Below are 26918 nucleotides of genomic sequence, written 5' to 3'. Positions count from 1 at the left end.
ACGCTTCGCTCTCAAGGCCACCGGAAGCTTCGCTCTCAAGCCAACCGGTTGCAACGCTCTCAAGTACTCCGGTTGCAATGCTCTCAAGTTCGCCGGTTGCAACGCTCTCAAGTTCGCCGGTTGCTATGAACTCAAGCGCCCTGGACGCGATGGACAAGATAGCTGCCTTGCCAGTGCCCACGGGCAAGATGGCCGCCCCTGCGGTGCTCAAGGATGCAGGGGTTGTTCCAGCCATTGAGTCCGCTCCAGAACCCGCTCCAGCCATTGAGTCCGCTCCAGAACCCGCTCCAGCCAGTGAGTCTGCTCCAGCCAGTGAGTCCGCTCCAGCACAGCCTGCTCTCCTGGTCTGTCCTGTCTTGGCCCAGAGGGCTGTGCTCACCTTTTATGTCTTGGCTGTCCTGCGTGCGTTGAGGAACTCGAGCTCTATTGACGTTGGAGCAGTCTACCAGCCCGCTGCCCCCCCGGAGCAGCCCGAGCCCGCTGCCGTCCCAGAGCAGCCCGAGCCCGCTGCCATCCCGGAGCTGTCTGCTCTCCCTGATACGGCCACAGAGCAGCCTTGGTCGGCCCTGCCGGAACCACCTGAACTCCTTGCCCACGAGGCCGCAACAGACCCCGTTGAAATCCCCAAGAAGGGGGGGGGGGTGGGGGGGGGGGGCAGTTTACCTGGGGTTGGGGAGCTTGTGGGTGGGCACTCTGCCTGGCCACTGCCGTCATTGGCCTTTGAACTATTATGGCCGTTTATGGACCCTAACCTGCCGTGGTTACCCAAACCACCTGACCTGCCGTGGTTGCCCAGGCCACCTGACCTGCCGTGGCTGCCCTGGGGCTGCATTGGAGATTCCGTCCCCGTCTGCCATTAGATCCCCAATGCACCCCCCCCCCCCCCCCCCTAGCTGTTCCTTTTACAGCGCGAGGACGCGCCTTCCGGGAGGGGGGCATTATGTCACGATCATTGCCCGTTCCTGTTCACTCCGGACTCCATTTCCCATAATCCTCCCTGTCAATCACATGCACTCACTCCACCTATCACCTGTTGCCACATACAGCCATGCACACTCCACACTAATCACCACACCCAGCTGACACTCATTACCAGGACTATAAAAGACTCACACACCTCACCGCGAAGTATTGATTCACCCTGTGACAATTCCGAGCGTTATTTCCCTGTCTGCCTGTCTGTTACCGTTCCTGTCTGTTTCCTGTTTATTGACCTGTTGCTGCCTGTCCTGACCCTTGCTTTGTATACCGACCTGTGAGTGATATCTGCCTGCCTCGACCTTCTGCCTGTACCCTGACTACGACTCCGCCTGTTCCTTGCTCTACCTGTTTGCTGTAATCTGACCCCTGCCTGTACGACCACACTCTTGCTTTAATAAAAGCTTGCATATGGATCTTACCATGAGTCCCGAATCGTTACAGAAACACTGATTGATACAAATCATTCATTTTTAAAATGTGGCACAGAGAGAAACTGTGGAAAAAAAGGGCTGAGGGAGATATGTTTTGACAAGCACTACTGTTAAGGTTAGCTCTTCTAGCATTTGACCCCTGAATCATGAGTTCAATAACATTCAACTCCACAATACATCCAGTAGCCTCTCCAGCCAAACCTCCTGCCCTTATCAAGTCAAGCCTCCCTACCTCTACCATCTGGAACATGATCATTAACACGCATGCTATTATTCCTGGTCAGACAGAAGAGCTGTCCTGGATCCAGAAGTTGAAGGTATTCAGATTGAGGCCTCCGATCATCCCAGAGCCATCCCCAAGTCATCAGTCTACAAGACACACTACAGTTCTTCAAGACACACTACAGTGCTGTCAGCATTTCCAGGTGAAATTGTATTTGTCTTACAGGTCTCACTACTGTGTTAAAAGGAAAAAGAAGTACAGCTTTAAATTTTGCCATTATAGCCACAGGCTTGTAGCTCACACAAGTCATAACTAAACAGTAACATGAATGAATTCTACCTGTTCTTAGGTGCTGTTTTAGTCAAGAAGCTCTAACTAAACTGATAACTGTATCTGAAATTACATTTAGAGAACTCAGTTCTGGATGGCGTCCAAAATGTGCACACAGAAAGACACCTTTCACGGCATACAAGGGCTGAATTGAGTCCTCTTTCGTGTCTTATCGCACTTAAAAGGACAAATACACACAAAACATACATCAAAGTGCCCTTTTTGGTGAGTATTCATTTAAAGAGTTGGTTATGTCTTAAGTGAAAGTAAACAGTTGGGAGAAAATCAAATGTCTATCACTGAATCCCGCTGTCCTTAATGTTAATTCAAGCAACAAAAGATAAAGACAAAATCACTCACTGCTCTTGACTGAGTAACTTTAGTAGCTTTAAAAAAGAGATTATACAAGGAAGACTATGCACTGTTATTTTATATTTGATTACTTTATTCAGTTTCTTTAGATAGTAGACAGCCCAGAGATGACAGCCCACAGTGGAGTTGAGGGAGGGAGGAGCCAAGGTGGCAACTGGGGGACGACCAACGGAGGCAAAGCTGATGGATCCCAGGACGACCAACGGAGGCAAAGCCGATGGATCCCAGGGTGCAGAATGAGACCCGATGGAGAAGAGCAACATTGCTGAAACAGGAGGCCTGGGCGATGCCGTGGCGATGATCGTCTAAGGATGAGCCAGACTGCCCGAGGACTAAAGCGACTCCAGTGTGATGAAGGGCTGAAGCGAACCCGAAGGGAAAGAGGAGCCTGCTGCAGCCGTAGGGATGGAGGAACGGAGCATAGCAGAAGGTCCTTAAGTCCATGGCAAAGGTGGAGTGACGACTGACCAAGGGGGGAGTCTTTGTCAGTGTCGTTGTCAATGTAAAGTTGTTGCGTCTCCTCTGTTTTCATGTTTGGATTATCTTTGTGTTTATAAGCCTGGAATAAAGACTGCTTGCTAGTAGAGCTAGTAACTCTCCTCATCCCCACAAACCTGTGGCAGATCTATTGCATTTATTTGTTCTTATTTTTGTCTCTTATTTACTGACTGTTAGATTTTAGTTAACTAAATCTATTGTAGATTTAGTCAACTAAAATCATACACCGTGTCTACACCGGACATGACCAATGTTGCATCATGTTGCACCGCACCATGCCGCAACACCTAGAAGCTGTTCACACTGGATGAAACAACTTATCAGGAGTAGCATGAGCACTTGAATTATGTCAGAAATAGAAGAGGGTATCTGTTTACCATCAGAAATTTGTTTGTATTTGTAAATACACTGCAATCAATATAAAAAAAAATATAAATAAATAAATGTAAATAAATTATTTGTGGGGTGCTATGTTTTTTTGTACAGAGCCCCATACATGACATGTGGGGAAAAAACTAGATATTGTGGCCATGAATTAGGAATTTGTTAATTCAGCTAATTTGTTCCCTTGTTATAGGTAAATCATGGCCATAATTTAACTAAATTAAAACAAAATTTATTGCATCATGGCTTTGATTTACCTAAATGAGGGAATTAATTGCAATGCAGTAACAATTTACCTAAAATGAGACAACTAAATAAGTCAGAACTCATTTTTAATTTGTGGCCGCATTGTTAGCTTAGCAACATGCTGATGCCAAACATTATGTAAATAAATTGTAAGTCAAGTTTCTGATGCACTTCACGTGAAGAGCACTAACTGTATCATGCTAATTGGATTGAAGTTTCTGCATTTGTACAACATTCTAAATAATTTACTAAACTGGTCAGATTTTCCATTTCAGCTGCCTTAGTTGACAACTGCTTATTGTAGGAAGAAGACAGCATCACATTCTGGCTCGGTTCATTTGCTGAACCCACCCCCTTCTCCCTAGGATTTCCAGTAATTTCTCCACTATATTATTAAAAGCAAAAAATATTCAATTTTTTTCTTTTAAGTGGTCTTATTGGCTTATATTGCATGCATTTTTTTTCAGTGGCTGATAACTAACCCTACAGCCCATAATAGTAATAAGGTGTTGTTCTACCTTTGAGTACCACCTCCAGTTCATCTCTGAGGATGTCAAAGGTACTGTAACGTGAACTGGTCTCAGGTATGATGTTCTTCTTTAGCCAGCCACCACAGGCGTACTGATAGAAGTTGTCACAGGGGTTCACCGTGGGGTCCATGTTCTCAATAAGACGGGATGCTACAATGCCAGAGAACATTATGTTTAAACTTTGAATATGACAAAATTTAATGACAAATGTCTTTAAAGGATCATGAAACCTTAAAACCATTTTTTTTAATATAGATGTTATACCGTATGCACATCAATGAAAACAACAATAGCACTCATTATGTTTATTATAAAGTGAAAAGTGTTTTTTTTGTTTTTTTTTTTTTTCTGATTTAAAAAGCAAAGTTTGAACGAGCATCATGAAAAGTGAGGTATATGTATTAATTTGGAGTGGAGATTGGCTGTCGTCGCTGGAGAGTATGCATATACACCATCAATTTCTTCATATTATTCATGAGAATAAACTCTTTTAATCCAATCACTGCGCTGTTATGAGATCGCATTACAGTGGAGAATTTAAATGCTGCCACATGTGTCATAACTGTGTCAGTAGCACAAACGTGTTTGCATTTCCTCGCAATGCAGTCACAGCTAGAGTACATGGAAAAAAAACATGTGAAGTACGCATGATAGTAATTTCTGCGTGAAACACGGCAATGAGTTTAACAATACACACAATGCGTAAAACATTTCATATTATATACGATTTTATGGACATGTTTTCCATACTCTCCTGCTCCAAACATGAACCAGCACTGTGTATGACTATGCGTACATATTTCATAATGTCTTCTTCAAATAAAATATTTGGTAACACTTTATAATAACGTTCAGTTATAAGTCATTTGTGACTTATTAGTTAATGATTAACAAATAATTTACAAAACATGAATATACATTTATAAATGATTTATAAGTTATATACTAATACTTTATTAATGTTTTATTCATTCAGTTACAAGTCATTTATAAATTATTTGTTAACTATGAACAAATCATTTACAAAACATGGCTATACATTCATAAATGATTAATAAGTGATATGTTAACATTTTATGAATGTTTTATTAATTCAGTTATGAGACATTTGTAAGTTATTAGTTAATGATGAACAAATCATTTACAAAACATTACAATATACGTTCATAAATCATTAATACATGTTATGCTAACAATTTACAAATCTTGTTAAATAAATCAAACAGATCATTAGTAGATAGTTTATAAGTTATTAGTTAAGACATTATTTATCACATTGAAGTATTTATGACAATTGTTTTAGTATCATTATCTCAATAAACAATTGTTAATCATGAACAAATGTTGAACAAATCATTAGTAAATGATCAGAATATGATTTATTGATGAAGTTGTAAGCTGGTCTGTGTTCAAAAGCACAAACATTCAGGTATGCTAAAGCACAACTTTTAAGAAGAGTAATTTATTTGTTTTGAAGTGGATGAACATTTATTAATGCCTTACAGCCAGGTGATTCCAGTGGATTATATTAAATCCTTTCACTCATCAGCACAGGCTTGTGTTCTGTGTGGAGTGTTTGGGGTCTAGTGATGAAGTCATCCTCTGATCCGGATTTACCTTCCACTGAAGCTCACATCAGGTGCACAGAGTTAAACACTCCATATGTGTCAGAGAAGACAGCTGTCTATACCCTCACCAGTCAGCACTTACACTGCAGTACACACTACAAAGTGTTCAACACCTGTTGTAGATGATGTGTAAATGCATGAATAAATCATTTGCAAAGCTTTCTGCATACCCTATTCTAAAGTGTAAACTATTCATCACTTATAAATGTGTTACACATCATTTGTAGACCTTTCTTACCTGTTACAAATTATTTGTATATGTATACAAGTCATTTATAACACTTTCTGCATACTCTATTCTAAAGTGTAAACTATTCATCACTTATAAATGTCTTACATATCATTTGTAGACCTTTCTTACCTGTTACAAATTATTTGTATATGTATACAAGTCATTTATAACACTTTCTGCATACCCTATTCTAAAGTGTAAACTATTCATCACTTATAAATGTCTTACATATCATTTGCAGATCTTCTTTATAAATTATGTACAAACTAAAATCTGTAAATTTACCATTTATTTGCCATATGCAAAGTATACCTTTCAGTTACAGGATCTAAAAATCTATACGAATCCCAATATTTAAATTATATATTTTTATATAAAATTATAATATTTTTATGCAAATATATTTTACTATTATATAGATATCTTTGAGCCCCTAACTCAACTCTTATATCTAAACATGACCACATTTAGCCACTTCACCAAAATGAAAATGCAATATTGATATATTTACAGTGACTGTTATCTTAGTTGATATACTGTTGTATAAAAATAATAATTTTAAGCTCCCTACTCCACCCTATAACCTTAACCATAACCATTTTGACAATATAAGTAGTATAACAGGCAGATAAATGTACGTTAGTCACAATCATTTATTTAAAACATTACAAAAAACAGTAACGTTATACAAATCAGACAAAACTAAGTATGTGCTACATTACCAGCGAAATGACAGCAAATCATAAATTTGTGTGAGTTACAAAATGAAATTAAAGTGTTTAATCGCTGCAAACATTCCTCTGATCTGCATTTCATCCTTTTAACCATCGCGCTGAATAATGTGAATAACACAGCAACTGAAATTCGGCATGTCGCAAAAACTCTATGGTAGTCGAAAATCACATGTGACAGCCGGTGACAGCCAATAAGGAGCAAGGTTTGACGTCACTGCCGCAAACTGTGTCGTATTGTGAGAAGCGCCAATTTTGAAAGTTATGAAACGGCGGATTGATGCGATTAATGTATAATGGTTATATTACTTTATAAGAATCTTTTCCTTACACAATTGCATCGTTTGACTTCTGAAGACTAAAAAAAAATGCACGAAATAATGGACTATGTTTATTATCAGTTTATGGTGCGTTTTCATGTTATGGTGAGGAGCTGTTCCATTAAAAACAAAATAAAAATTAAATGATTAAGTGTTGGTTAAACGGTGGCAGAGTGACCGTGTTTTTGTTTTTTTTTGTTTTTTTTTTTTAATAATGTAAAGTTTAGGCTTGGGTAAAGTGATGGAATGAGATGGATCATGTAACAGTTACAAATGATATGTAAGACATTTATAAGTGATGAATAGTTTACACTTTAGAATAGGGTATGCAGGAAGTGTTATAAATTACTTGTATACATATACAAATAATTTGTAACAGGTAAGAAAGGTCTACAAATGATATGTAAGACATTTATAAGTGATGAATAGTTTACACTTTAGAATAGGGTATGCAGAAAGTGTTATAAATGACTTGTATACATATACAAATAATTTGTAACAGGTAAGAAAGGTCTACAAATGATGTGTAACACATTTATAAGTGATGAATAGTTTACACTTTAGAATAGGGTATGCAGAAAGCTTTGCAAATGATTTATTCATGCATTTACACATCATCTATAACAGGTGTTGAACACTTTGTAGTGTGTACTGCAGTGTAAGTGCTGACTGGTGAGGGTATAGACAGCTGTCTTCTCTGACACATATGGAGTGTTTAACTCTGTGCACCTGATGTGAGCTTCAGTGGAAGGTAAATCCGGATCAGAGGATGACTTCATCACTAGACCCCAAACACTCCACACAGAACACAAGCCTGTGCTGATGAGTGAAAGGATTTAATTTAATCCACTGGAATCACCTGGCTGTAAGGCATTAATAAATGTTCATCCACTTCAAAACAAATAAATTACTCTTCTTAAAAGTTGTGCTTTAGCATACCTGAATGTTTGTGCTTTTGAACACAGACCAGCTTACAACTTCATCAATAAATCATATACTGATCATTTACTAATGGTTTGTTCATCATTTGTTCATGATTAACAATTGTTTATTGAGATAATGATACTAAAACAATTGTCAAATACTTCAATGTGATAAATAATGTCTTAACTAATAACTTATAAACTATCTACTAATGATCTGTTTGATTTATTTAACAAGATTTGTAAATTGTTAGCATAACATGTATTAATGATTTATGAACGTATATTGTAATGTTTTGTAAATGATTTGTTCATCATTAACTAATAACTTATAAATGTATCATAACTGAATTAATAAAACATTCATGAAATGTTAACATATCACTTATTAATCATTTATGAATGTATAGCCATGTTTTGTAAATGATTTGTTCATAGTTAACAAATAATTTATAAATGACTTGTAACTGAATGAATAAAACATTAATAAAGTATTAGTATATAACTTATAAATCATTTATAAATGTATATTCAAGTTTTGTAAATTATTTGTTAATCATTAACTAATAAGTCACAAATGACTTATAACTGAACGTTATTATAAAGTGTTACCAATTATTCTGATACACAGAAGACAATGATGTAAATTCAAAAAATTCAAAGAATGGACAAAAAATAACAATTATATGCCTTTATTCTTACTGTTAAACTGATGTGTCATTTGTTCAGAGTAGTGCTTGTAAACATAATGAAAATATTAAGATATTTTAAATGTTCTTCCTCATTTTTCATATAGACCAATAGCTCTGCTATTGATATTACTCAAAATAATTTAACAAAATTTATTTGATTTGTTGTTTTTGACAGTTGTTAGTAGTCTCTAATGATAAGACTTTAATGATAAGATTCTGAGTTTATTGTCATAGGGTTATATTTTTAAAATACATCAAGGTGTTTGTATAATGAGCATGCTGTAGGTCTGTTTTATTGTCTCCCCTCTTCCCGCCAGTCTTTTTCAAATCTGAGGTGTAAAGAAGCAAGGCTAAATCAGGGGGGTTTCATGATACATTAATAGATGTGCAAGAAAGGCTATTAGTTGATGATTTGACATTCTTATCAGAATGTTGTAAAATATCTTTACCTGACTGTGTGCAGTCAGCTGTTATACAGACTCCATCTACAAAGAAAAAAAGAAGCACAAGGGGTCAAATGTCAAGAGCAAGTTAATACCATTAATCATTTATTTAACAATAAAAAAAAAAATAAAAAAAAATAAAAAAAAATTCTCTGTGGTATGTTCAGTTATATCTCCATAGAACATTCACTTCGTACATTTTATATCTGCCCATAGACATACGGTATTATTTATGACAATCTCTCACTGAACCAAGATTCATCAATAGGTTTCTACTCTCCGACCATTGTCCCTATAGCCCTGCCCTCCCATCCAGACCCCTGTGGCTGAGAGGAAGAGCATGTGGAGATCATCTCTGTATTCAGCATTCTGTCTGCCTTTGCTGTTTAAACATTTATCCAGCACATTAAAGGGGTCATAACATGAGAAATCAAATTTTTCTTGTTCTTTTGGCATATAAGAAGTCTTTATATCATTATTACATCCTGCAAGTTCCATAACTTAAAACATCCTTGTCATCAATAAAAAAGCATTTATATAATCAAGTTGTAAAAAAAACATAGTTTGGAACAGAGGTGGCATGTGATGTCACAGGGGCACAATCATTTGCAAATGACTGCCTCTGGAGCAAGAAAACAACGCCTACTTTTACATCATCGCATTTCGCTTGTTGTCCCCGCCCACTGATGTTCAGTCGATGAACAGCGAGTGGATCTAAAGTAGGCCTAGTTGTTTACAATTTTTAATGAACATCCTAGTCACATCAGTGCTGACTTACATGTTTGTACTGTACATTTTACCAGCAACTGTTTTGAGAACAAGTCGCAATACAATACTGTCTTGTCAACATAACTTTTTGTCAAACATCAGGAATCAACTGTTCTGGAATCAGCAAGGACCTCGCAAACTGTAAGTAACATTTTTAAAACCGGTAACGATAGTTAAATTCATAATGAATAATCCTAGTATTTTCACTTCAAAGAACTCTCTTTATAATGGCTGAAGCTGTCGATCACGCAGCACAAGTTTATCTGGACACTTGCCAAACTCCCATTACAGTGACACTCTTACACTACACAGTGAATCTATTACTGTATTTAAATTTGTAAATAATTTGTTTGCATTGTTATGGTGAAAGCATTTTGTGAGATTGCAGACATTGCTTTGCATTGATGAGATCACTGCATTCACGAGATCAACAGACTGTCATCTGCTCAGTGCTCATCACTGCAACCTTCCATGTGATAGGAATAGATTTAAATATAATGCATTAATCAACACTTTTCATGACTTATTAATCTTGACAGCTGTAATAGGTAAAATGTGGTAAAAGTATTTAAAACGATTTCACATGTAATACTCATTTCAGTTGCAAAGATGTCAGCCAATCACAGCAGTGGGTGTTTAAGGGTGTTTACACTGAAGTCTCACAGCAGACCTGCCCTCTCAAACAGAGTGTTCAAATCAGAGGGCTAAAATCAGGGTAGAAAATAGCCATTTATATCTCAACTATGACAATTTTTGATGTAAAAATCATATTAAAATTATAAGTGCATCTCAGGAAATTTTATAAAATAATAATAATAAAAAAAATAATTTCATGACCCTTTTAATGTCAGATGATCAGGGTATGAGAGGCAGGTTGCATTGAGACTCTATAAGCTCGATCTGCTGCTCAGAGGCCTAATGAGGAGGCTTACATGGGTAGCCAGCCATTTTATGGGGTAGATATTATTTGGGGAAGCACCAGCATGTGCCAGTTTGATTCAAATGACCACAGAATATACAAATATCACTAAAAATATAATGTTATCAATGATCATGTCAGTTTTTATTGCTCCATCTGCCATTTTTCGCTGTTGTCCTTGCTTGCTTACCTGCATAAAGTCTGATGATTCAGCTGTGCACATCCAGACGTTAATGCTGCCTTGTCTAATGTCTTGAACATGGACTGGCATATGCATGAATTTGGGGGTGTACATATTAATGATCCCGACTGCTGCATCACAGCCAGTGTTATATTGAGATTCGCCTGTTCTTCGAAGGTCTTTTAAAGCTGATGTCCACGATTTTTGGCCCTCTAGCGGTTAATAAACTTCACGCGTCTTGCGGAGGAACATTCTAGCCAGAGCTACTTTTCTCCGTGTATGTCTATGGCGAGTCACGCAGTTACTGTGATACTCTGTGGCGAGTCCTACCAGTCCGGTCTGAAATAGTCCAAATATAAACACTTATTATAAGTGTACCATAATGATTCAGGATAAGACAAAAACACGGTTTGGAAAATGGATTCATGTTGTATATTCTCATTATATAATTTTTGTAAATCTTTAACACAAAAACTTTGCGGACTGCAGCTTTAAACAAATGAGATTTACATAAGAAGGAGGAAACAATGGTGTTTGAGACTCACTGTATGTCATTTCCATGTACTGAACACTTGTTATTCAACTATGCCAAGGTAAATTAAATTTTCAATTCTATGACACCTTTAACTAATAGTGTAAATTAATGTATTACCACAATCTTTCAATGCATATGTTAATTCATACTCAGAAAGTAGAACTGAAATGACATTCATTACAAGATGATTAGTTAAAACATTTCAAATGCACCTGCAGAATTTTTTATGGTTGCGTATTCTTCATTGAGGATTTCTAAAAAACTACTGTGTAAAGATCTTGTCTCATTCTCGTGAGCTCAATCTCATGTCTTGTGAGCTAACTGTCTCACCACACCCCAAGTGACGATGAATATGACATATTACGAAAATAATTATATTTGAAAATTTATATTTTCACTATATTGTTCAGTTTTTCCATTAAGACTCATATGTTGGTAACTTGATATTATTTTTTTTTTTTTTTGTGGTAACTTGACATTATTGTGTAAAGTGACTCCAGCATTTAGTTCTCATAAAATATAATTTCACTGAGCATTTTAATAAAAAAAATAAATCAGTTTAAGAATCTTAGCTTTTGCAATAATTTCTGGATTGACTTGAATAGAAGAATTAGCTCAAAAGCAGCTAGCGCAGCCAGTAATTCAGTCACTCAACAACACAATGAATCTCATGCACTCACTCACCTTTGCCACTCTGTGTGATGAAGAGGATGATTAGGGCCACAATAATGACAAACAGTAGAGATACAATTGTCAGGAGACCGATCTCCAGTGACGTCCAGCGGGGCTTCTTTTTCTGGGTGTTGTTGTCAGCCATGGTCTGCTGTCCCTCTGGGGCAGCCTGTAGAAACTCACCTGAAAAGAGTCAGAGAGAGTTTCAGTTCAGATTCAGAGTAAACCATGCACAGATAACTTCACAGTAAGTTTCTTTGACAAGTTTGGTCTCTCTAAACATATACCTTCTGTCATTTATCACAGAACTTACCTGTTTTCACAGATTTTAAAAATGTAGTCCACACTTTGAGCTTTTATATTTAATGCAACATGGAATGAATCACTGATCCCACTATGCCAAACACACACTCATGATTCACAGATATACAATGACTCTAATCATGAAGCACTCAGATGCACAAATGCACACAGACACACACACAGAGTTACAAGCCGAGGCAGAGACCTGACTCAGCAGATGGGCAGCCCCTGCTGTGTTCTGGCTGAGAGGGCCACGACTTGGGGACAAAGTCTTAAAGTCTTCCTTTGAAGGAGGCTGACACTCTCTCACACACAAACACAAAAACACAACACAGGGCAAATACGCACAAACCTAAACTCACATTCTTACTGGGGTACTTTACACACACATGCACAGTTGTCTCTTTCAATTTCTGTTGTATTTAAGGATAATAAAAGTAAAGTCTCTTTAGCAATAAGGGGGCTGGTTTCCATTTGGGTAAAAGGAAGGAAAAATGTCAGGGCTAATTTGGCTAATGAGTCACTGTTGCCTAATTGTACTTCCAGGGGGCAGTGGCTCTTATCTTAGTCACATTGCAGCATCTACATCATTTAGATCCGGACGATTAATCTTGTGGAATTTTAGAGGAAAAAGTGTAACCATTTGATACAGGGGTCTATTTAATAATTGCACTGAGGTTAACTTTACTTAAGCATGAATGATAAACAACTTGTAAAAATATAAGATAGAGACAGACACACTTTTAATCCACACTTGATCAGATCACATGCCATGCACCCTCTGAAGAAACTGATCTTCTTTCATGTGTAAGCATTTGCATCTGCAGTCAACCCTGTAATGGCTAGTTACCATTACTTGACAAGTTTAAATCTCCTCTTAATGCCATGTCAGCATCTGAGGCCATTTTCATGACAAAAACTCAAAAATACAAATATCACATAAATACAATAAAAAAGCAAACAAACAAACAAACACAACAAGTACTATTTTACAAGATTTTTTTAAATTAACATAAGAGAAAAATTCTAAAACCTTTTAAGGCAAAATCTTACTAAATAATTCCTTAAGTGAACTAACTTCATAAAAGAGCTTTCTACTTGCATTAAAACCAGGACAGTCCAATAGAATATGTTTAATAGAAAGGGAAGTCTTACAGAACATGCATAGAGTTGGGTACAAAGAACTAGAAAACATGGCACAAGACAGGAAATAACAAAAGTCCTCACACAAGACAGGGGCACACAGGCTGGTATCATGGCAGAGCCCCCCGCTTAAAGGTGCCATAGAACTTTTTTGTAATGTAAGATGTAATATAAGTCTAAGGTGTCCCCTGAATGTGTCTGTGAAGTTTCAGCTCAAAATACCCCATGGATTTTTTTTTAATTAATTTTTTTAACTGCCTATTTTAAGGCATATTTAGAAACTAGCTGATTTCAGGTTGCGGCCCCTTTATATCGCGTGGTCTCCGCCCCCTCCCAAGCTCTCGACTCTATCACAGCATAAACAAAGTTTACACAGCTAATATAACCCTCAAAATGGATCTTTACAAAGTGTTCGTCATGCATGCTGAATGCATGCGTCGGATTGTGTGAGTATTGAATTTATCTGGGTGTTTACATTTGATATTGAATGTGGTTGAGGCTATGCTCTGTGGCTAACTGGCTAACACTACACTGTTGGAGAGATTTATAAAGAATGAAGTTGTGTTTATGAATTATACAGACTGTAAGTGTTTAATAATGAAAATAGCGACGGCTCTTGTCTCCGTGAATACAGTAATAAACGATGGTAACTTTAACCACATTTAACAGTACATTAGCAACATGCTAACGAAACATTTAGAAAGACAATTTACAAATATCACTAAAAATATCATGATATCATGGATCATGTCAGTTATTATTGCTCCATCTGCCATTTTTCGCTGTTTTCCTTGCTTGCTTACCTAGTCTGATTATTCAGCTGTGCACATCCAGACGTTCTGCCCTTGTGTTTACTAACTGCCCTTGTGTTATACCTCAATCATGGGCTGGCATTATGCAAATATTGGGGGCGTACACCCCGACTGTTACGTAACAGTCGGTGTTATGTTGAGATTCGCCTGTTTTCCGGAGGTCTTTTAAACAAATGACATTTATATAAGAAGGAGGAAATAATGGAGTTTGAAACTCACTGTATGTCTTTTCCATGTACTGAACTCTTGTTATTTAACTATGCCAATATAAATTCAATTTTTAATTCTAGGGCACCTTTAAGGAGCGGATTCCAGACACTTGTAGCAAATTAGCTTAAAAGGGAAATATGAATAATTAATCATAACTCATTATCAGTTAATCAACTTAACCTTATGTAGCTGAATTAATATTACTATCAATTAATCTGTTCGGCCAGCGAAAAAAATATCAACTCTTCAGAAAGGATATTTTCCATGGCCACAGAAAAATAACGCTTTCTTAACATGTAGCTGTGATCAAAATCGTTAAATTGACATTGGTTTATAAGCAGATCAGAATCAACTAAAAAGAATGTGCACAAAAGTTTTATCAAAATCACGAACACATAACTACTCTTACAGACAAATATACACAAATCACGCATCCATAGGAAAAGAGAAAGTGGAAGTGAATGAAACCGTAGCATAACAGAGGAATGGAGCTATGAAAAGAGTCATTTAACGAGCTGGAAGAACCATCAGTTTCTCACTATAAAGCACCATTGTTAACAAAGGGGTTCACAACCTAATACTAAATCGCTGATTAGTGTTCAAGTGTACGACACTTGCAAATGCCTTAGCTGTTGAAGAGCGTCTGATTATGCAGTCTAGGGAGAAATTCTTGATGGTTCGGTCTGAGGGTGTTGAAGCTGTAATCAATATCTTCTGTGTTGAATGGAGAAATGACAACGAACTTGAGCTGTTAATTTGACCCTGTTCTGGTTGAGAGAGTGGTGCATGGCTTGCTGATGAGGCCTGCTGGCGTAGCTGTGCCAGCTCTGGGCCAGGTGAGGTCTCACGTAAACAGCAATCAGTGGAAGTAGCAAGAGCTAGGAGGGATCTTTGTGTTGGCTTTTAAGTTCCACAAAGGTCACACCTTTGAGTTTTGGCTTGACCAATGAGAAAGGTGAAATTTCCAAGCAGGAAAGTTCCTTTGTTTTAAAGTGAAATCATTTGCATGAGGGGAGTAAGCTGGCAGATTGTGTCCATTGATATAACAAACACACATTGCATTCTATGAGAGGGTGATGTCAACCAAAGTGTGAGTTGGGAGGATTTTTATATGAGACACCACCTAGATGAGCTACATTACCTAGTAGTTCTATCATCAGGCATGCATAACACTATACAATATACAAAAGAACAATATATAAACAGTAATAATGCACAAAATGTACTGGGGAAATGCATGTTCATTCATTTAAGAAGATTTGTCAATGAACTAGTGGAAATAATTCAATTTCTATGGACTGCATGGCTGATTCTTGTAGCCTGTACTTTTCTGAGCAAGCACTCTTTCCCAAGTGTCTCTGAAATGCATGAGGGGAGCAAATGGTGATGGTTCTCAGTGGAGAAACCAGACATCATGGAGTCTGCATGGGTGAGGGGTTGTGAAGATTAACTTTGACAATTGTGTGTTGATCAATCCAGTCGTTGCATGCTCCACATTAAAAAACAGTCCAGGAGAGTGGTGAAATGGAGGCAGATCAGGGGGAAAGGAAGGCGAGCAAGGTCCATGCATAGGGAAAGGGATTGAAGACACAGGCAAGACAGAAACACAAGGCAAAGCAGAATGGGTAGAGGACCTGGGTGATGCAGGTTGGTCAAAAGGCAAGGATGGTACAGAGTGGGCAGATGAACAGGGTGGTGTAAACCTTGCAAATGACCAGGGTGGTGCAGACTGGGCAGGTAGCCAGAGGGGTGCAGGCTGGGCAGGTAGCCAGGGTGGTGCATGCCAGGGAGGTAACCCCCTCAGCAGAGCTTGAGACCCCCTCGGCAGACCAGAAAACCACCACAGTGTAGACGAGTCTGAAGCAGACGACTAACAGTGTATACTTGTTTAAAGAACCCCACGACAGAGCAGACGACCACCACAGTGTAGATGAGTCCAAAGACCCCCATGGCAGTGCGACGGGGCTGATGTCCACCAAGGTGGCGCTAAGAGACACCAAGGTTGAGCCAAAGACACCCACGGTTGAACGGGTAGAATTAGAGACCAGTGCAGATGATCATGCAAAACAGGAAGTTTATGTACAACCTCTGCATTGAGGCAGGCAGAGAGTTCAAATGCAACCTCTGCGGTCCTGTAGAGGCATGCAGGAAGTTCAGATACGTCCTCTGCGGTCATGTTGAGGCAGGTCGAATTCTCAGGGAAGACCTCCGTTGATGTATCAAAGAAGACAGGAAAATCAGGAGTGACCTCCATGGTCGCATCAGAGCAAGCAGGAAATTATTGGACAACGTCTGTGGTCGCAACAAGGCATACAGAAAACTCTGGGACGACCTCTGTGGTCGCATCCAGGCAGGCAAGAAGGACAAGGGAACAACCTCTGGGTCGGACAGCGCAGGTACTGGTGGGCTAGAGAGTGCAGAGTCCGATGGGTTAGATGGCGCTGGTCTAGGGATGCCAGGTGCTCACAATGACATCAACGGTGTGTCCGCCAAACATGAAGCCAGTCTCCAAAGCCTAGGAATCACCTTAGTAGCTTCAAATGCAACGTTGATGATGGCAGGGAAAACTGATGTGGCCTCCATGATTGCTGAAGTCTCTGGCATGGCATCCCTGATGGCTGGAGACTTTGGCGTGGTGTCCATGATGGCTGGAAACTCTGGCACGGCATTGCATCTATGATGGCTGGAGACTCTGGCATAGCATCCATGACAGCTGGAGACTCTGACGTGACAGCCATGGCGGCTGAAGAGTCTGACTAATCAAGACTAATCAATGTGAAAAACTACAAATAACTACAAAACATGGCAAAAGACAGGAAATAACAAAAGCCCTCACACAAGACAGGGGCACACAGGCATGACAGACAGCACCTAATACATAATTCAATTCATGTATTAATAACATTACAGATTAACAAATATTTACAAATCCTAATTTAATCTATAAATATTTAATTTATTGAATTAATTGGAATTGATTCTGTTGAATATATGATCAATGAGATTATGTTTTCAATTCCATTAATTAAATGCAATTCAATTGAAATTCAAACATTTTATTTTGTTCTTTGTCATTTCTAGTGGCAGTTCATTCAAAGGATTACATAATTTTAAACAAGACTAAGTTTTAAAATCTTAAAATAAATAAAATTTCAGTCATTTTTATAACTATTACTTATGCAATAGTGATTTTGTTTAAAGGTGCCCTAGAATGTTCTTTCACAAGATGTAATATAAGTCTAAGTTGTCCCCTGAATGTCTGTGAAGTTTCAGCTCAAAATAACCCATAGATTTTTTTTTTAATTTTTTTTTTTAACTGCCTATTTTGAGGCATCATTAACTATGCACCGATTCAGGCTGCAGCCCCTTTAAATCTCACGCAAAACGATGGTAACTTTAACCAAATTTAACAGTACATTAGCAACATGCTAACGAAACATTTAGAAAGACAATTTACAAATATCACTAAAAATATCTTGTAATCATGGATCATGTCAGTTATTATCGCTCCATCTGCCATTTTTCGCTATTGTTCTTGCCCCTTACTGTTACGTAACAGTCGGTGTTATGTTGAGATTCGCCTGTTTTCCAGAGGTCTTTTAAACAAATGAGATTTACAAAAGGAGGAAGCAATGGAGTTTGAAACTCAATGTATGTCTTTTCCATGTACTGAACTCTTGTTATTCAACTATGCCAAGGTAAATTAAATTTTTGATTCTTGGGCACCTTTAATGGCAGTTTGCTGAGAATAAAATAAACATAAATGTAGAACACAAATTGACCACAAAATTATCATAAGAAGATATTTTGAAGAATGTCGGTAACCAAGCAGTTGATGGGCCCCACTGACTTCCATAGTATTTTATTAATTATTATTATTATTATTATTATTATTATTATTATTATTATGGAAGTCAGTGGGGTCCATCAGACCCCTGCAAGACCACTGGGTCAGAGTATCTCTGAAACGGTAAGGCTTGTGGATCAGCAGTGGTGAGAATTTACCAACAGTGGTCCAAGGAGGAATAAACCACAAACCAGTGACAGGGTGTTGGGCACCCAAGACTCATCAGTGCATGAGGGCAACAATCCCATCTGGTCCAAGCCAACAGAAGGATTACTGTGGCACAAATCACACAAAATTTTAATGGAAGGAATGTGTCAACACACAGTGCATCAAATTCTTCTGCGTATGGGGCTGTGTAGACACAGACCAATCAGAGTGCCTATGATGACCCCTTTCCCCTGTCGAAAGCACCTGCAATGGGCACACAAGCATCTGAACTGGACTTTGGAACAGTGACAATACAATGGCAGGACACCTGCTAGGGCACCTGCATGAACTTAAAAGGAAATACGTTCATACATCCAGTAAAACCTTGAAACCAGATCTAGCTTCATTTATTGGCAGAGGCCACTATGTTTCAATGTTTGCTGCAATGAAATTCATACATACAAATGGACACTGCTATTCCATGGTTACTTTTTCAAAAACATAGATTATAGGTGATATTAAACCTACTAGCAATATTGCAAGCATCAAATCAAATAAAAGGTATAGGTTTTGTTGTTGTTTTTGTTTAGTATTTTGGTAAAAGTAGTAAAGCAGAAATTACACACTTCACCTTTATGTGTACAGAACATGACCATGGCTGAAAATGCCTAGTATATATGCTGTCAGACTGTAGTTTCCTCCACATGTGCCGATAATAAGCCATTAAAGAAACGGAGAGTGATGTACTCTGAGCTGGATAATTGAGAGGCTTAAATGGCCACACAGGTGCTCCAGGGCTTCCCACTAAATGGCAGTTTTACATTTTGCAGTTTGTTAGAGCTGATACAGTGAATGTACCTTTAAAAAAAAAAAAACCCTCTGGAGTCTGAGGCTGATTTTGGGCCCTGGAGAAGTTTTGACATGCCCTGACATTTGTGCTTTTATCAGTTGGTTATAAACATATTAATGACAAAAGTGTCATTACACTGTATTCAGCACAAACTAGGCTACCATAATATGTGAGGAACATGTATGTACATGTTTGTGTTTTTAAAGGAATAATGTTTATGCGTGGTTATTGAAAAAACAAAAAAAAAAAGTAACTGAAACAATACCTAAAAATGCATACTAAATGTTTTTTCACAAGACTTTTGAGAATTGTATATTTTAGTGTAGAGTTTTTGCTTCAAAATGATGTGGAAATGATCCTCCCTACTCTGACACATAAAACATTGTATTGATTTTAAATTTCTAAGACACTTTTTGTTTAGGTAGGCCATATGCGAAGAGGTGTGACTCTTCATGAATAATGAAGTGATTTACACCTGGGGAGATTAAGACCCTGCCCCTAATGAGCCGCATAATGAGCCATTCAGTCAGGAATGTGACTGAGTCAACTAAGAAAATGCAAAGACAAGACATATCATTGTTTTTTTTCTTTTTTATTTAAAATAAAGTTAACAATATAATCCACATATAAACTAGGGTCAAAGGCACATTTTTTGTGTATACAGGCAAATAAAGGTAAGGTTTATAAAAAAAAGCCCACTTTTACACCCTATACATAACCTGCTTGATCACATATAGATAATCTTTGCAGCCCAATGGTCAGTGAGAGGTGGTGAACAGAGAATCTGAACAGTCACACATCTGTGTGCCATTTTTGAAAACAGTTCAACTGAAGACACAAGTAAATGTCACATGCCTGGCATTTCCAAGGTGTGTCTTGCTTTTTACCAAGCTGTACTTTGCAAAGCATGCAGTTCCGATGACCAGCGGTGGCATTATTCCTTGCATCTGATGTCAGCTCTGCTCCTGGAACCGGTACATGGTCACTTTTGGTCCGTTTTGGAGCTGCTTTCTGTGACGACACACCACAGAGCTCTGCAAATATATTATCAGTCAAATATGCAATCTTATTAATGGATTATCATCAAATATTATCATCAAATATGATGATTTGCTGTACTTATGAAACATTTCTGAACAATTGTAAACAATAAATGTTTCTTGAGCTGCAAATCATCATATTAGAATGATTTCTGAAGGATCATGCGACACTGAAGACTGGAGTAATGATGCTGGACATCACAAGAATAAACGACTTTGTGAAATATATTCAAATAGAAAACAGTTATTTTAAATTGTAATAATATTTCACAATATTACTGTTTTTACTGTATTTTTAATTGAATAAATGCAGCCTTGGTGAGCAGACGAAACTTATTTTAAAAACATGAAAAATCTTACAGATTTCAATATAGGCCTACCATATAGTGGGTAAAAGTGTACTTACTCAACTGTGTTGCTGCGTGCCCTCCTAGTGGGAATTGCAGGTGAATGTGAGAGTGATGGATCCACATTCCTAAAAAAAAATGTAAAAAAAACCCTGTTATTATTAGCATATAAGATAATACTCTCATACCATTAGCTATGCATAACTGACAGGAAAGTAACAGGTATACAAGCATGCTGTATATGTCTGTCAATTGGCCATTACCGGACAAAGTGTGCGAATGTGTAAACGTTTACAGTCTGCTATATCAGTTAGCACATTTAGCAAATAGCAACATGTTCGCGCATTTCACAACCAAGCATATTTTAGCACATTCACGCCTATCATATACGGTACTTAGATACGCTATATATATATTTATAGATAGATGTAAATATAAGGCAAATATAGATGTACGCTTGTATATAAAAAAAAAACACGTCAAATAATTTGAGTATATCAACAGAAAAGCATTCTATTTATAAGCATTTTTATGAGATAAAGTTATATATATATATATATAGATAGATAGATAGATAGATAGATAGATAGATAGATAGATAGATAGAAGTAAATATAAGGCAAATATAGATGTACGCTTATATAAATAATTTAAGTAGGCCCTATATCAACAGAAAAGCATTCTATTTATAAGCGTTTTTATGAGATAAAGTTATATATATAGTTATATAGATAGATGTAAATATAAGGCAAATATATGTACGCTTATATAGAAAAAAAAAAACACGTCAAATAATTTAAGTAAAACTAAATCACTTACTCATCAGAAACTGTATCTTCAGCTGGATCAAGTCGCTCTTCAAAATGCAGACGTTCATCGTCAGAGTCGTGTTCTTCTTCCGAGGAAAGAGTGAACTTCCTCACTGTCCAGGACCATCTGAAGAGCCTGCTCACCTGTGTAGTGTGCCATCTTCCAAACGCGAAGGACAGCGAATGAATCTGATGAAACTTGATGCTTTTTAAGACGCTGTTAGGGGCGTTTACAGTTTGCATAAATCGCCTCAGCACATTATCTTATGAATAGAGCGCTCTGCGCGTGGGCGGGCACACATTAAAGATAATTAGGTCAGACAGGAGAAACAGTACCTCTCTTTACTTTTATACTGATTACATAAAGGGAGAATATTTGTTTTAGAATTTATTTGTTTTGTTTAAAAGTAGACACTTAAAGCTTTCCAAAGACATATCTCTCATGTCCATGTAGCATGTATAAGCCATCTATTTTAGTTACTTTTAGTGACGTTTTAGAACGATGTTTGCAGAGACGGAGACGGCAGGACAGCACACCCTGTATATTTTATTTATTTTTAAAAAGCACAAAGTTTTATTTTGATTGTGAGTGTACACAAAAAAAAGAAGACATTCTATAGTTTCAATTGATATATTACTTATGTCTCTATGACAAAAAATGACGGAGTATTTTAAGTCTGTTTTGCTGCAATGTGAAAAAAAAACTGCAAAACGCGCCGGCGCGTTTTTAGACCTCAGAGTGATAAACGTGTTCGCTGTTCTGTTCCCTTTTTGAATAAAGTTCCTTTTTGCATAGAAGTCCGTTTATGACTCATCCCTGCTTCAGCAACACAGATTGTAACACCTTCAAAGAATCATTCTAATATGCTGGTTTGCTCAATTTCTTCAAGCATTTTTTCCCTTTCAATATCTTATTGGCCCCAAACTTTTAACTGGTAATGTATTTCATGAGTTCACACTCGAATATAATCAAACCGAGTAAAGAGTATGCAAATTTCGCATTCTGTCCTTGGGGAGGGCTCCGAGCTCGGAATGTGGTCTGAACCAAGAGTACTGCCCCCAAGCACTGGCTGGGATGAGAACCGATAAGGGTGAGGAGTTGGGGTAGAGGAGGGATGCTGGAAAACTGTCGTGGGACAGAGGTGAGCCAGCTATTTTTATATCCCCTTGCACTGATTGGGTTGATTATCTGAACATGTTCCTCCTGAACTTTGTAAATAAAACCTCATATGGTGGAATATATCACTGAAGCTCAATGAGTATGAAATAATTTGTACAAAAAGTAAAGAGATGACATTGCTGAAGTCCAGCAGCAAAACATCTTTGCACCATTTGTATGATCAAGTTTCAGCATATTCTTCTATTTTATCATGAATTTATGATTATTTCATTAAAGCATTGTTCTTTGGCAACATTTTAGTGCTAATAAAGAGGTTGAAATTGAAATGAGAATTTTTTGGGAACTTCTGGCTTGTGACTGATCTATTTTCTTTCTTTTCATATTTTGGTGAAACACACAAACAGAAGATGACAGACAGGTCATTTATTATTCACCACCTATGTCTATTCTTCATCTGTTCTGCAATTGCTGTGAAATGAATACCTGAAAATCTCACTATGTTAACAAAGTTCTCTTATTTACTTCTCTATATTTTGAGGGAGATATTATCCTCCCTTTATTCATATTCTAAGACTAAATTATCCGCATCCAGAGTTTATCTGGTAGGTGATATCTTCACTAAATTTAGATAACATGAGGCACATCTGCAGTGATGAACAAAGACCTGTATCTCTCCCTTGTCTGTGATATTAGCCTAAGTGGCTATGTGACAGCTTATCTATGTCCCCTGACTCCCCACTGAGGATATGATCAAATCTCAAGGCAGACCTGTTACTTGTGACTGCGACAGGTCTGGAGAAAATCAGAACCAAGGGCAACTTCACCAGCTTTGACTTTCCAAATCCATCTAGGACACTCGGGCAGGGAGTAAAGTTAGATTATTGTAAAAGGGGAAGGAGCGTGCAAGAGATAGTGCCAGATGCATTACTTGCCACACCAGGCATAATCCTGACACACTCCCAGGACCCCCGGATCGGATATCGTCTGACGTATGTGGATCGGCAGGGAATCAACCCGCCTTAGCAGGGGTACTGCATCTCCCTGAAGGACTTAGAAACAGGAAGACCTTTCAACCTAATCTCTTCCAGCACAGCCATGCTGGTGTGTTCATAAACCAAACTTATAGCTTACTAAATTTAAGAAATCATATTTTCAAAACAAGAAGTTACAGCAGCTAAACAACTGTGTAATTAAAGAAGATATTTGTCATTTGTGTCATGTTAAAATACCTTCTCATATCCCAGATTAATATGCAGAGACTATACTAATTCAAAAACCAATCCATAACAAATGGATGAGTTATATAAAATATATATAATATATTTAGCATAACAATTATATATAATGAATATACATTTTACTGAAGTCTAAAACATTTTCTCAGGTAGAAATTATTAATAAAAATATTCTTCAAAATCCTTTAACTTTATTCAGAAAATCACAAACAACAGGAAAGTCATGGGGTCTTTGAATATTTTTGTGGACAATATGAGCCTTGGAGTCAAAAAAGGTTGAGAACCACTGCTTTAAAAGTAGCCATACCTTTCCTTTGACAGCTGTGGAACAAAAATATCTTCATCACTGTTCGCTATACAATATAGCAAGCTTATGCTGAATATTGACAGGAAGCATGGACGACTTATAGGGTTTCTTCTAATTATAATACGCCACTAGTAATTATCACCCATCATCAGCTAGAGTAAGTGCTTTTTCCATGTTTTTCAGAAACAAAGATCACAACATCTTAGTAATTAGTAGTAAATTGGCAAATCGCATAGATCTTTCACATGCTGTGACAATCACCCTGAGGGTGGCCGAGACTTGAGAATCTAATTAGCAGTCTAATACTTAAGAGAAAGTTGCCTCGCACTAGCTTCAAAGATTCTAGGTTGGAGTGCAACTGTGAGGGTCATCCGTAATGCAAATTTAGTGCTTCAGTGCAGCTTTTACTGTAAGAGCTTCTGTTTGATTCCTTATTATCACTGCCATGGTGAATCACAGAGTTGGCTATAATATCTGCAGTCTGCTTCACTTCTGGCACAGCAATGGTGAATCCTATAAGCATGTCTTTTACCACAAAACACAGCCTCATACCCTCCACATGACTTGTGTAATCAGTATAACAACCCTCAGAAACTTGTGTTTGTACAGCTCATAGAGAATACATATGTAGCTAAACCACACAGTTTACACTTCAGTCTTAAATGTATTTCATCAGGCTCCTGAACTTTCGATGCTGTTAAACTCACCTAAGTAGCCCCAATGCTTATGCTAGGCTTTTAATACTTTATAGACACAAACACTTTTTTTGTGAAAAAGTCTGTGGATACAAAAAAAAAAAAACTCTTCAGAAGCTCCTTTTCTGTGGTTTTGCACACTGGCTGAAGTTTGACAGGAATACATGACAAGGCATCCGCAATTACATTCTGTTTACAAGTACACTTCAAACTGCTGGGACATATTTCTGCATCATTCTCCACTGCCATTCTCCACTGTCTCAATTTGTTTCCATGTTTGCTTGTGCTGCATTTTCAAAGCTTTCATACATTGTTGCACAAAACATCTTAAGGACTGGTAAAAAATTGTTAGTTCATAGAGTGCTATGAAATACATTCCAGTTATGTGTCACATTTTGCATTTTTATTGCAACTAACCCAAACCACTAACCATAACCTCAGCAATAAGCAACATCAAAACACACTCTGTTGAAATAACTTGGTAGTTCTTTTGCTTGTTCGCTGACTAACATGACTAAATAGAATTGGATTTTTAATAAAATTATTTTACGTTGCTTCGTGCATATTTTGCGGAACTTTCAAAGTGAAATGTCCTGAATGTGCTTATAGCACCACACTGTTTTATCAGAAAAAGATGATCTTCTACTACTACTTTAGCTTCCTTACAAGTGTTTGTGCTCTTTTATTATGACTCTGGTTTTACAGGAATCGTCCCCGAGTGCTCCGCATCCCAAGTGCATTGCTATACCAGGTGAGCTACCGAGCAAGTTTACTATGTCAGAAAAGCCATACTGTACATATAGAGCTGATTATTTGATGTAAACATCAAGATGTATTAGTTTACAAATCATGCACTATGGTAAAAGTGTTTCGAGGTCATAACAGTACTGTGCAAGGAACCATGTGAAAACAGATCTTTATTAATGACAATAATCTGCCCATGTAATCATACTTTGTGTGAAAGGAATAAAAGTTGTCGGTGTTTCACTTTTTTTTTTTTTTTTTTAACAAAAAATATAGGTAGAGGCATGGTTTTCCAATGAGCCTACGTTGATTTTATGAATTTGTATACTAAGGGTTTTTCAGAACTTCATGCTTGCTGTTGCATGCCTTGTGATGTGACACTATTCTTTTTTATTTTATTTTTATATTAAAATAATTGGTGCCATGTTGCAGGGGGTATGCAAAGGGGGACCAAGATGACTTTAATAAGGCCACAAATATGGCCATCTGAACTAAACAATTTGTTGGGCAGTAAATCATTTTTTTATTTTTTATTTTTTTTACTTAATCATAGTTATTTCTAAATATTTAGTTATTATTTTAAGAAATATGGTAAATAGCTTTAAATGTTTGTTTTGTTAAATATCTGAATGATTGAACGGTTAAAATGCTTAGGGACACATATTTTCTTTAAACATAAAACCTAATTATCAAATATCTTGTATGAAAAAGTATATATATATATATTCAACAACTTCAACAAAAAGATGTCTAAATTTGGACTGAGTTTGTCAGACCTCTTTTAATAATAACATCACTATTTCTATAGCGCCTTTAAAGGAGCTTCTCAAAGCACTTTACAGTATAAGAAAAATACATAAACAAAATACAAAATAAATCAAACCAAAAACACTGGAGGATTAAAATAAACAAACAAACAAATAAAAGAGATTTATTTTAATTCACATGAAGAATTAAAATAAGAACCAGCAATGAATGTCACAATCAACAATAAGATAGCTTAAAAAATATGTTTTTAAATGCTTTTTTAAAAATTACTGTGCTTCTTGAATTTCAAATGGAGCAGATACAGAAAAAGGCCTGTCACCCACACTAAAAAATTGACTTAAAAAAAAAAATAAATAAATTAATTACACAGTAAAACACAGTTTTCCATTGAAACAGTAATATACCATAAAACAATGCATTCTGGGTAATATTTGCCTATAGGCTACTTTCTTGAAAATAACAAATAATATTACCCATAATGCATTGTAATATACAGAAGTAA

At 37.1% G+C, this 26918-nt stretch overlaps 1 protein-coding gene across 8 annotated transcripts in view; it reads right to left on the bottom strand.

The window, feature by feature from the left end:
* The window catches only part of LOC137023153 (neprilysin-like), an 86131-nt gene that overhangs the window by 49889 nt on the left and 9324 nt on the right, over window positions 1–26918 (bottom strand). For 7 of the 8 annotated variants that reach the window (XM_067389859.1, XM_067389865.1, XM_067389860.1 and 4 more), the window contains 3 exons: window positions 12052–12222; window positions 8971–9006; window positions 3984–4145 (listed from right to left, as the gene is read on the bottom strand). In XM_067389859.1, the coding sequence (XP_067245960.1) occupies window positions 3984–4145; window positions 8971–9006; window positions 12052–12222 (369 nt within the window). Of the gene's footprint in view, window positions 1–3983; window positions 4146–8970; window positions 9007–12051; window positions 12223–12547; window positions 14669–26918 lie in introns of those variants that run through there. The other variant, XM_067389862.1, reaches the window with a different exon arrangement.

Source organism: Chanodichthys erythropterus, chromosome 7, assembly GCF_024489055.1.
Source record: "Chanodichthys erythropterus isolate Z2021 chromosome 7, ASM2448905v1, whole genome shotgun sequence".
Lineage (NCBI taxonomy): Eukaryota > Metazoa > Chordata > Actinopteri > Cypriniformes > Xenocyprididae > Chanodichthys > Chanodichthys erythropterus.
The sequence above is the reverse complement of the archived record's forward strand: the minus strand, read 5'-3'. Positions and strand labels throughout refer to the sequence as shown.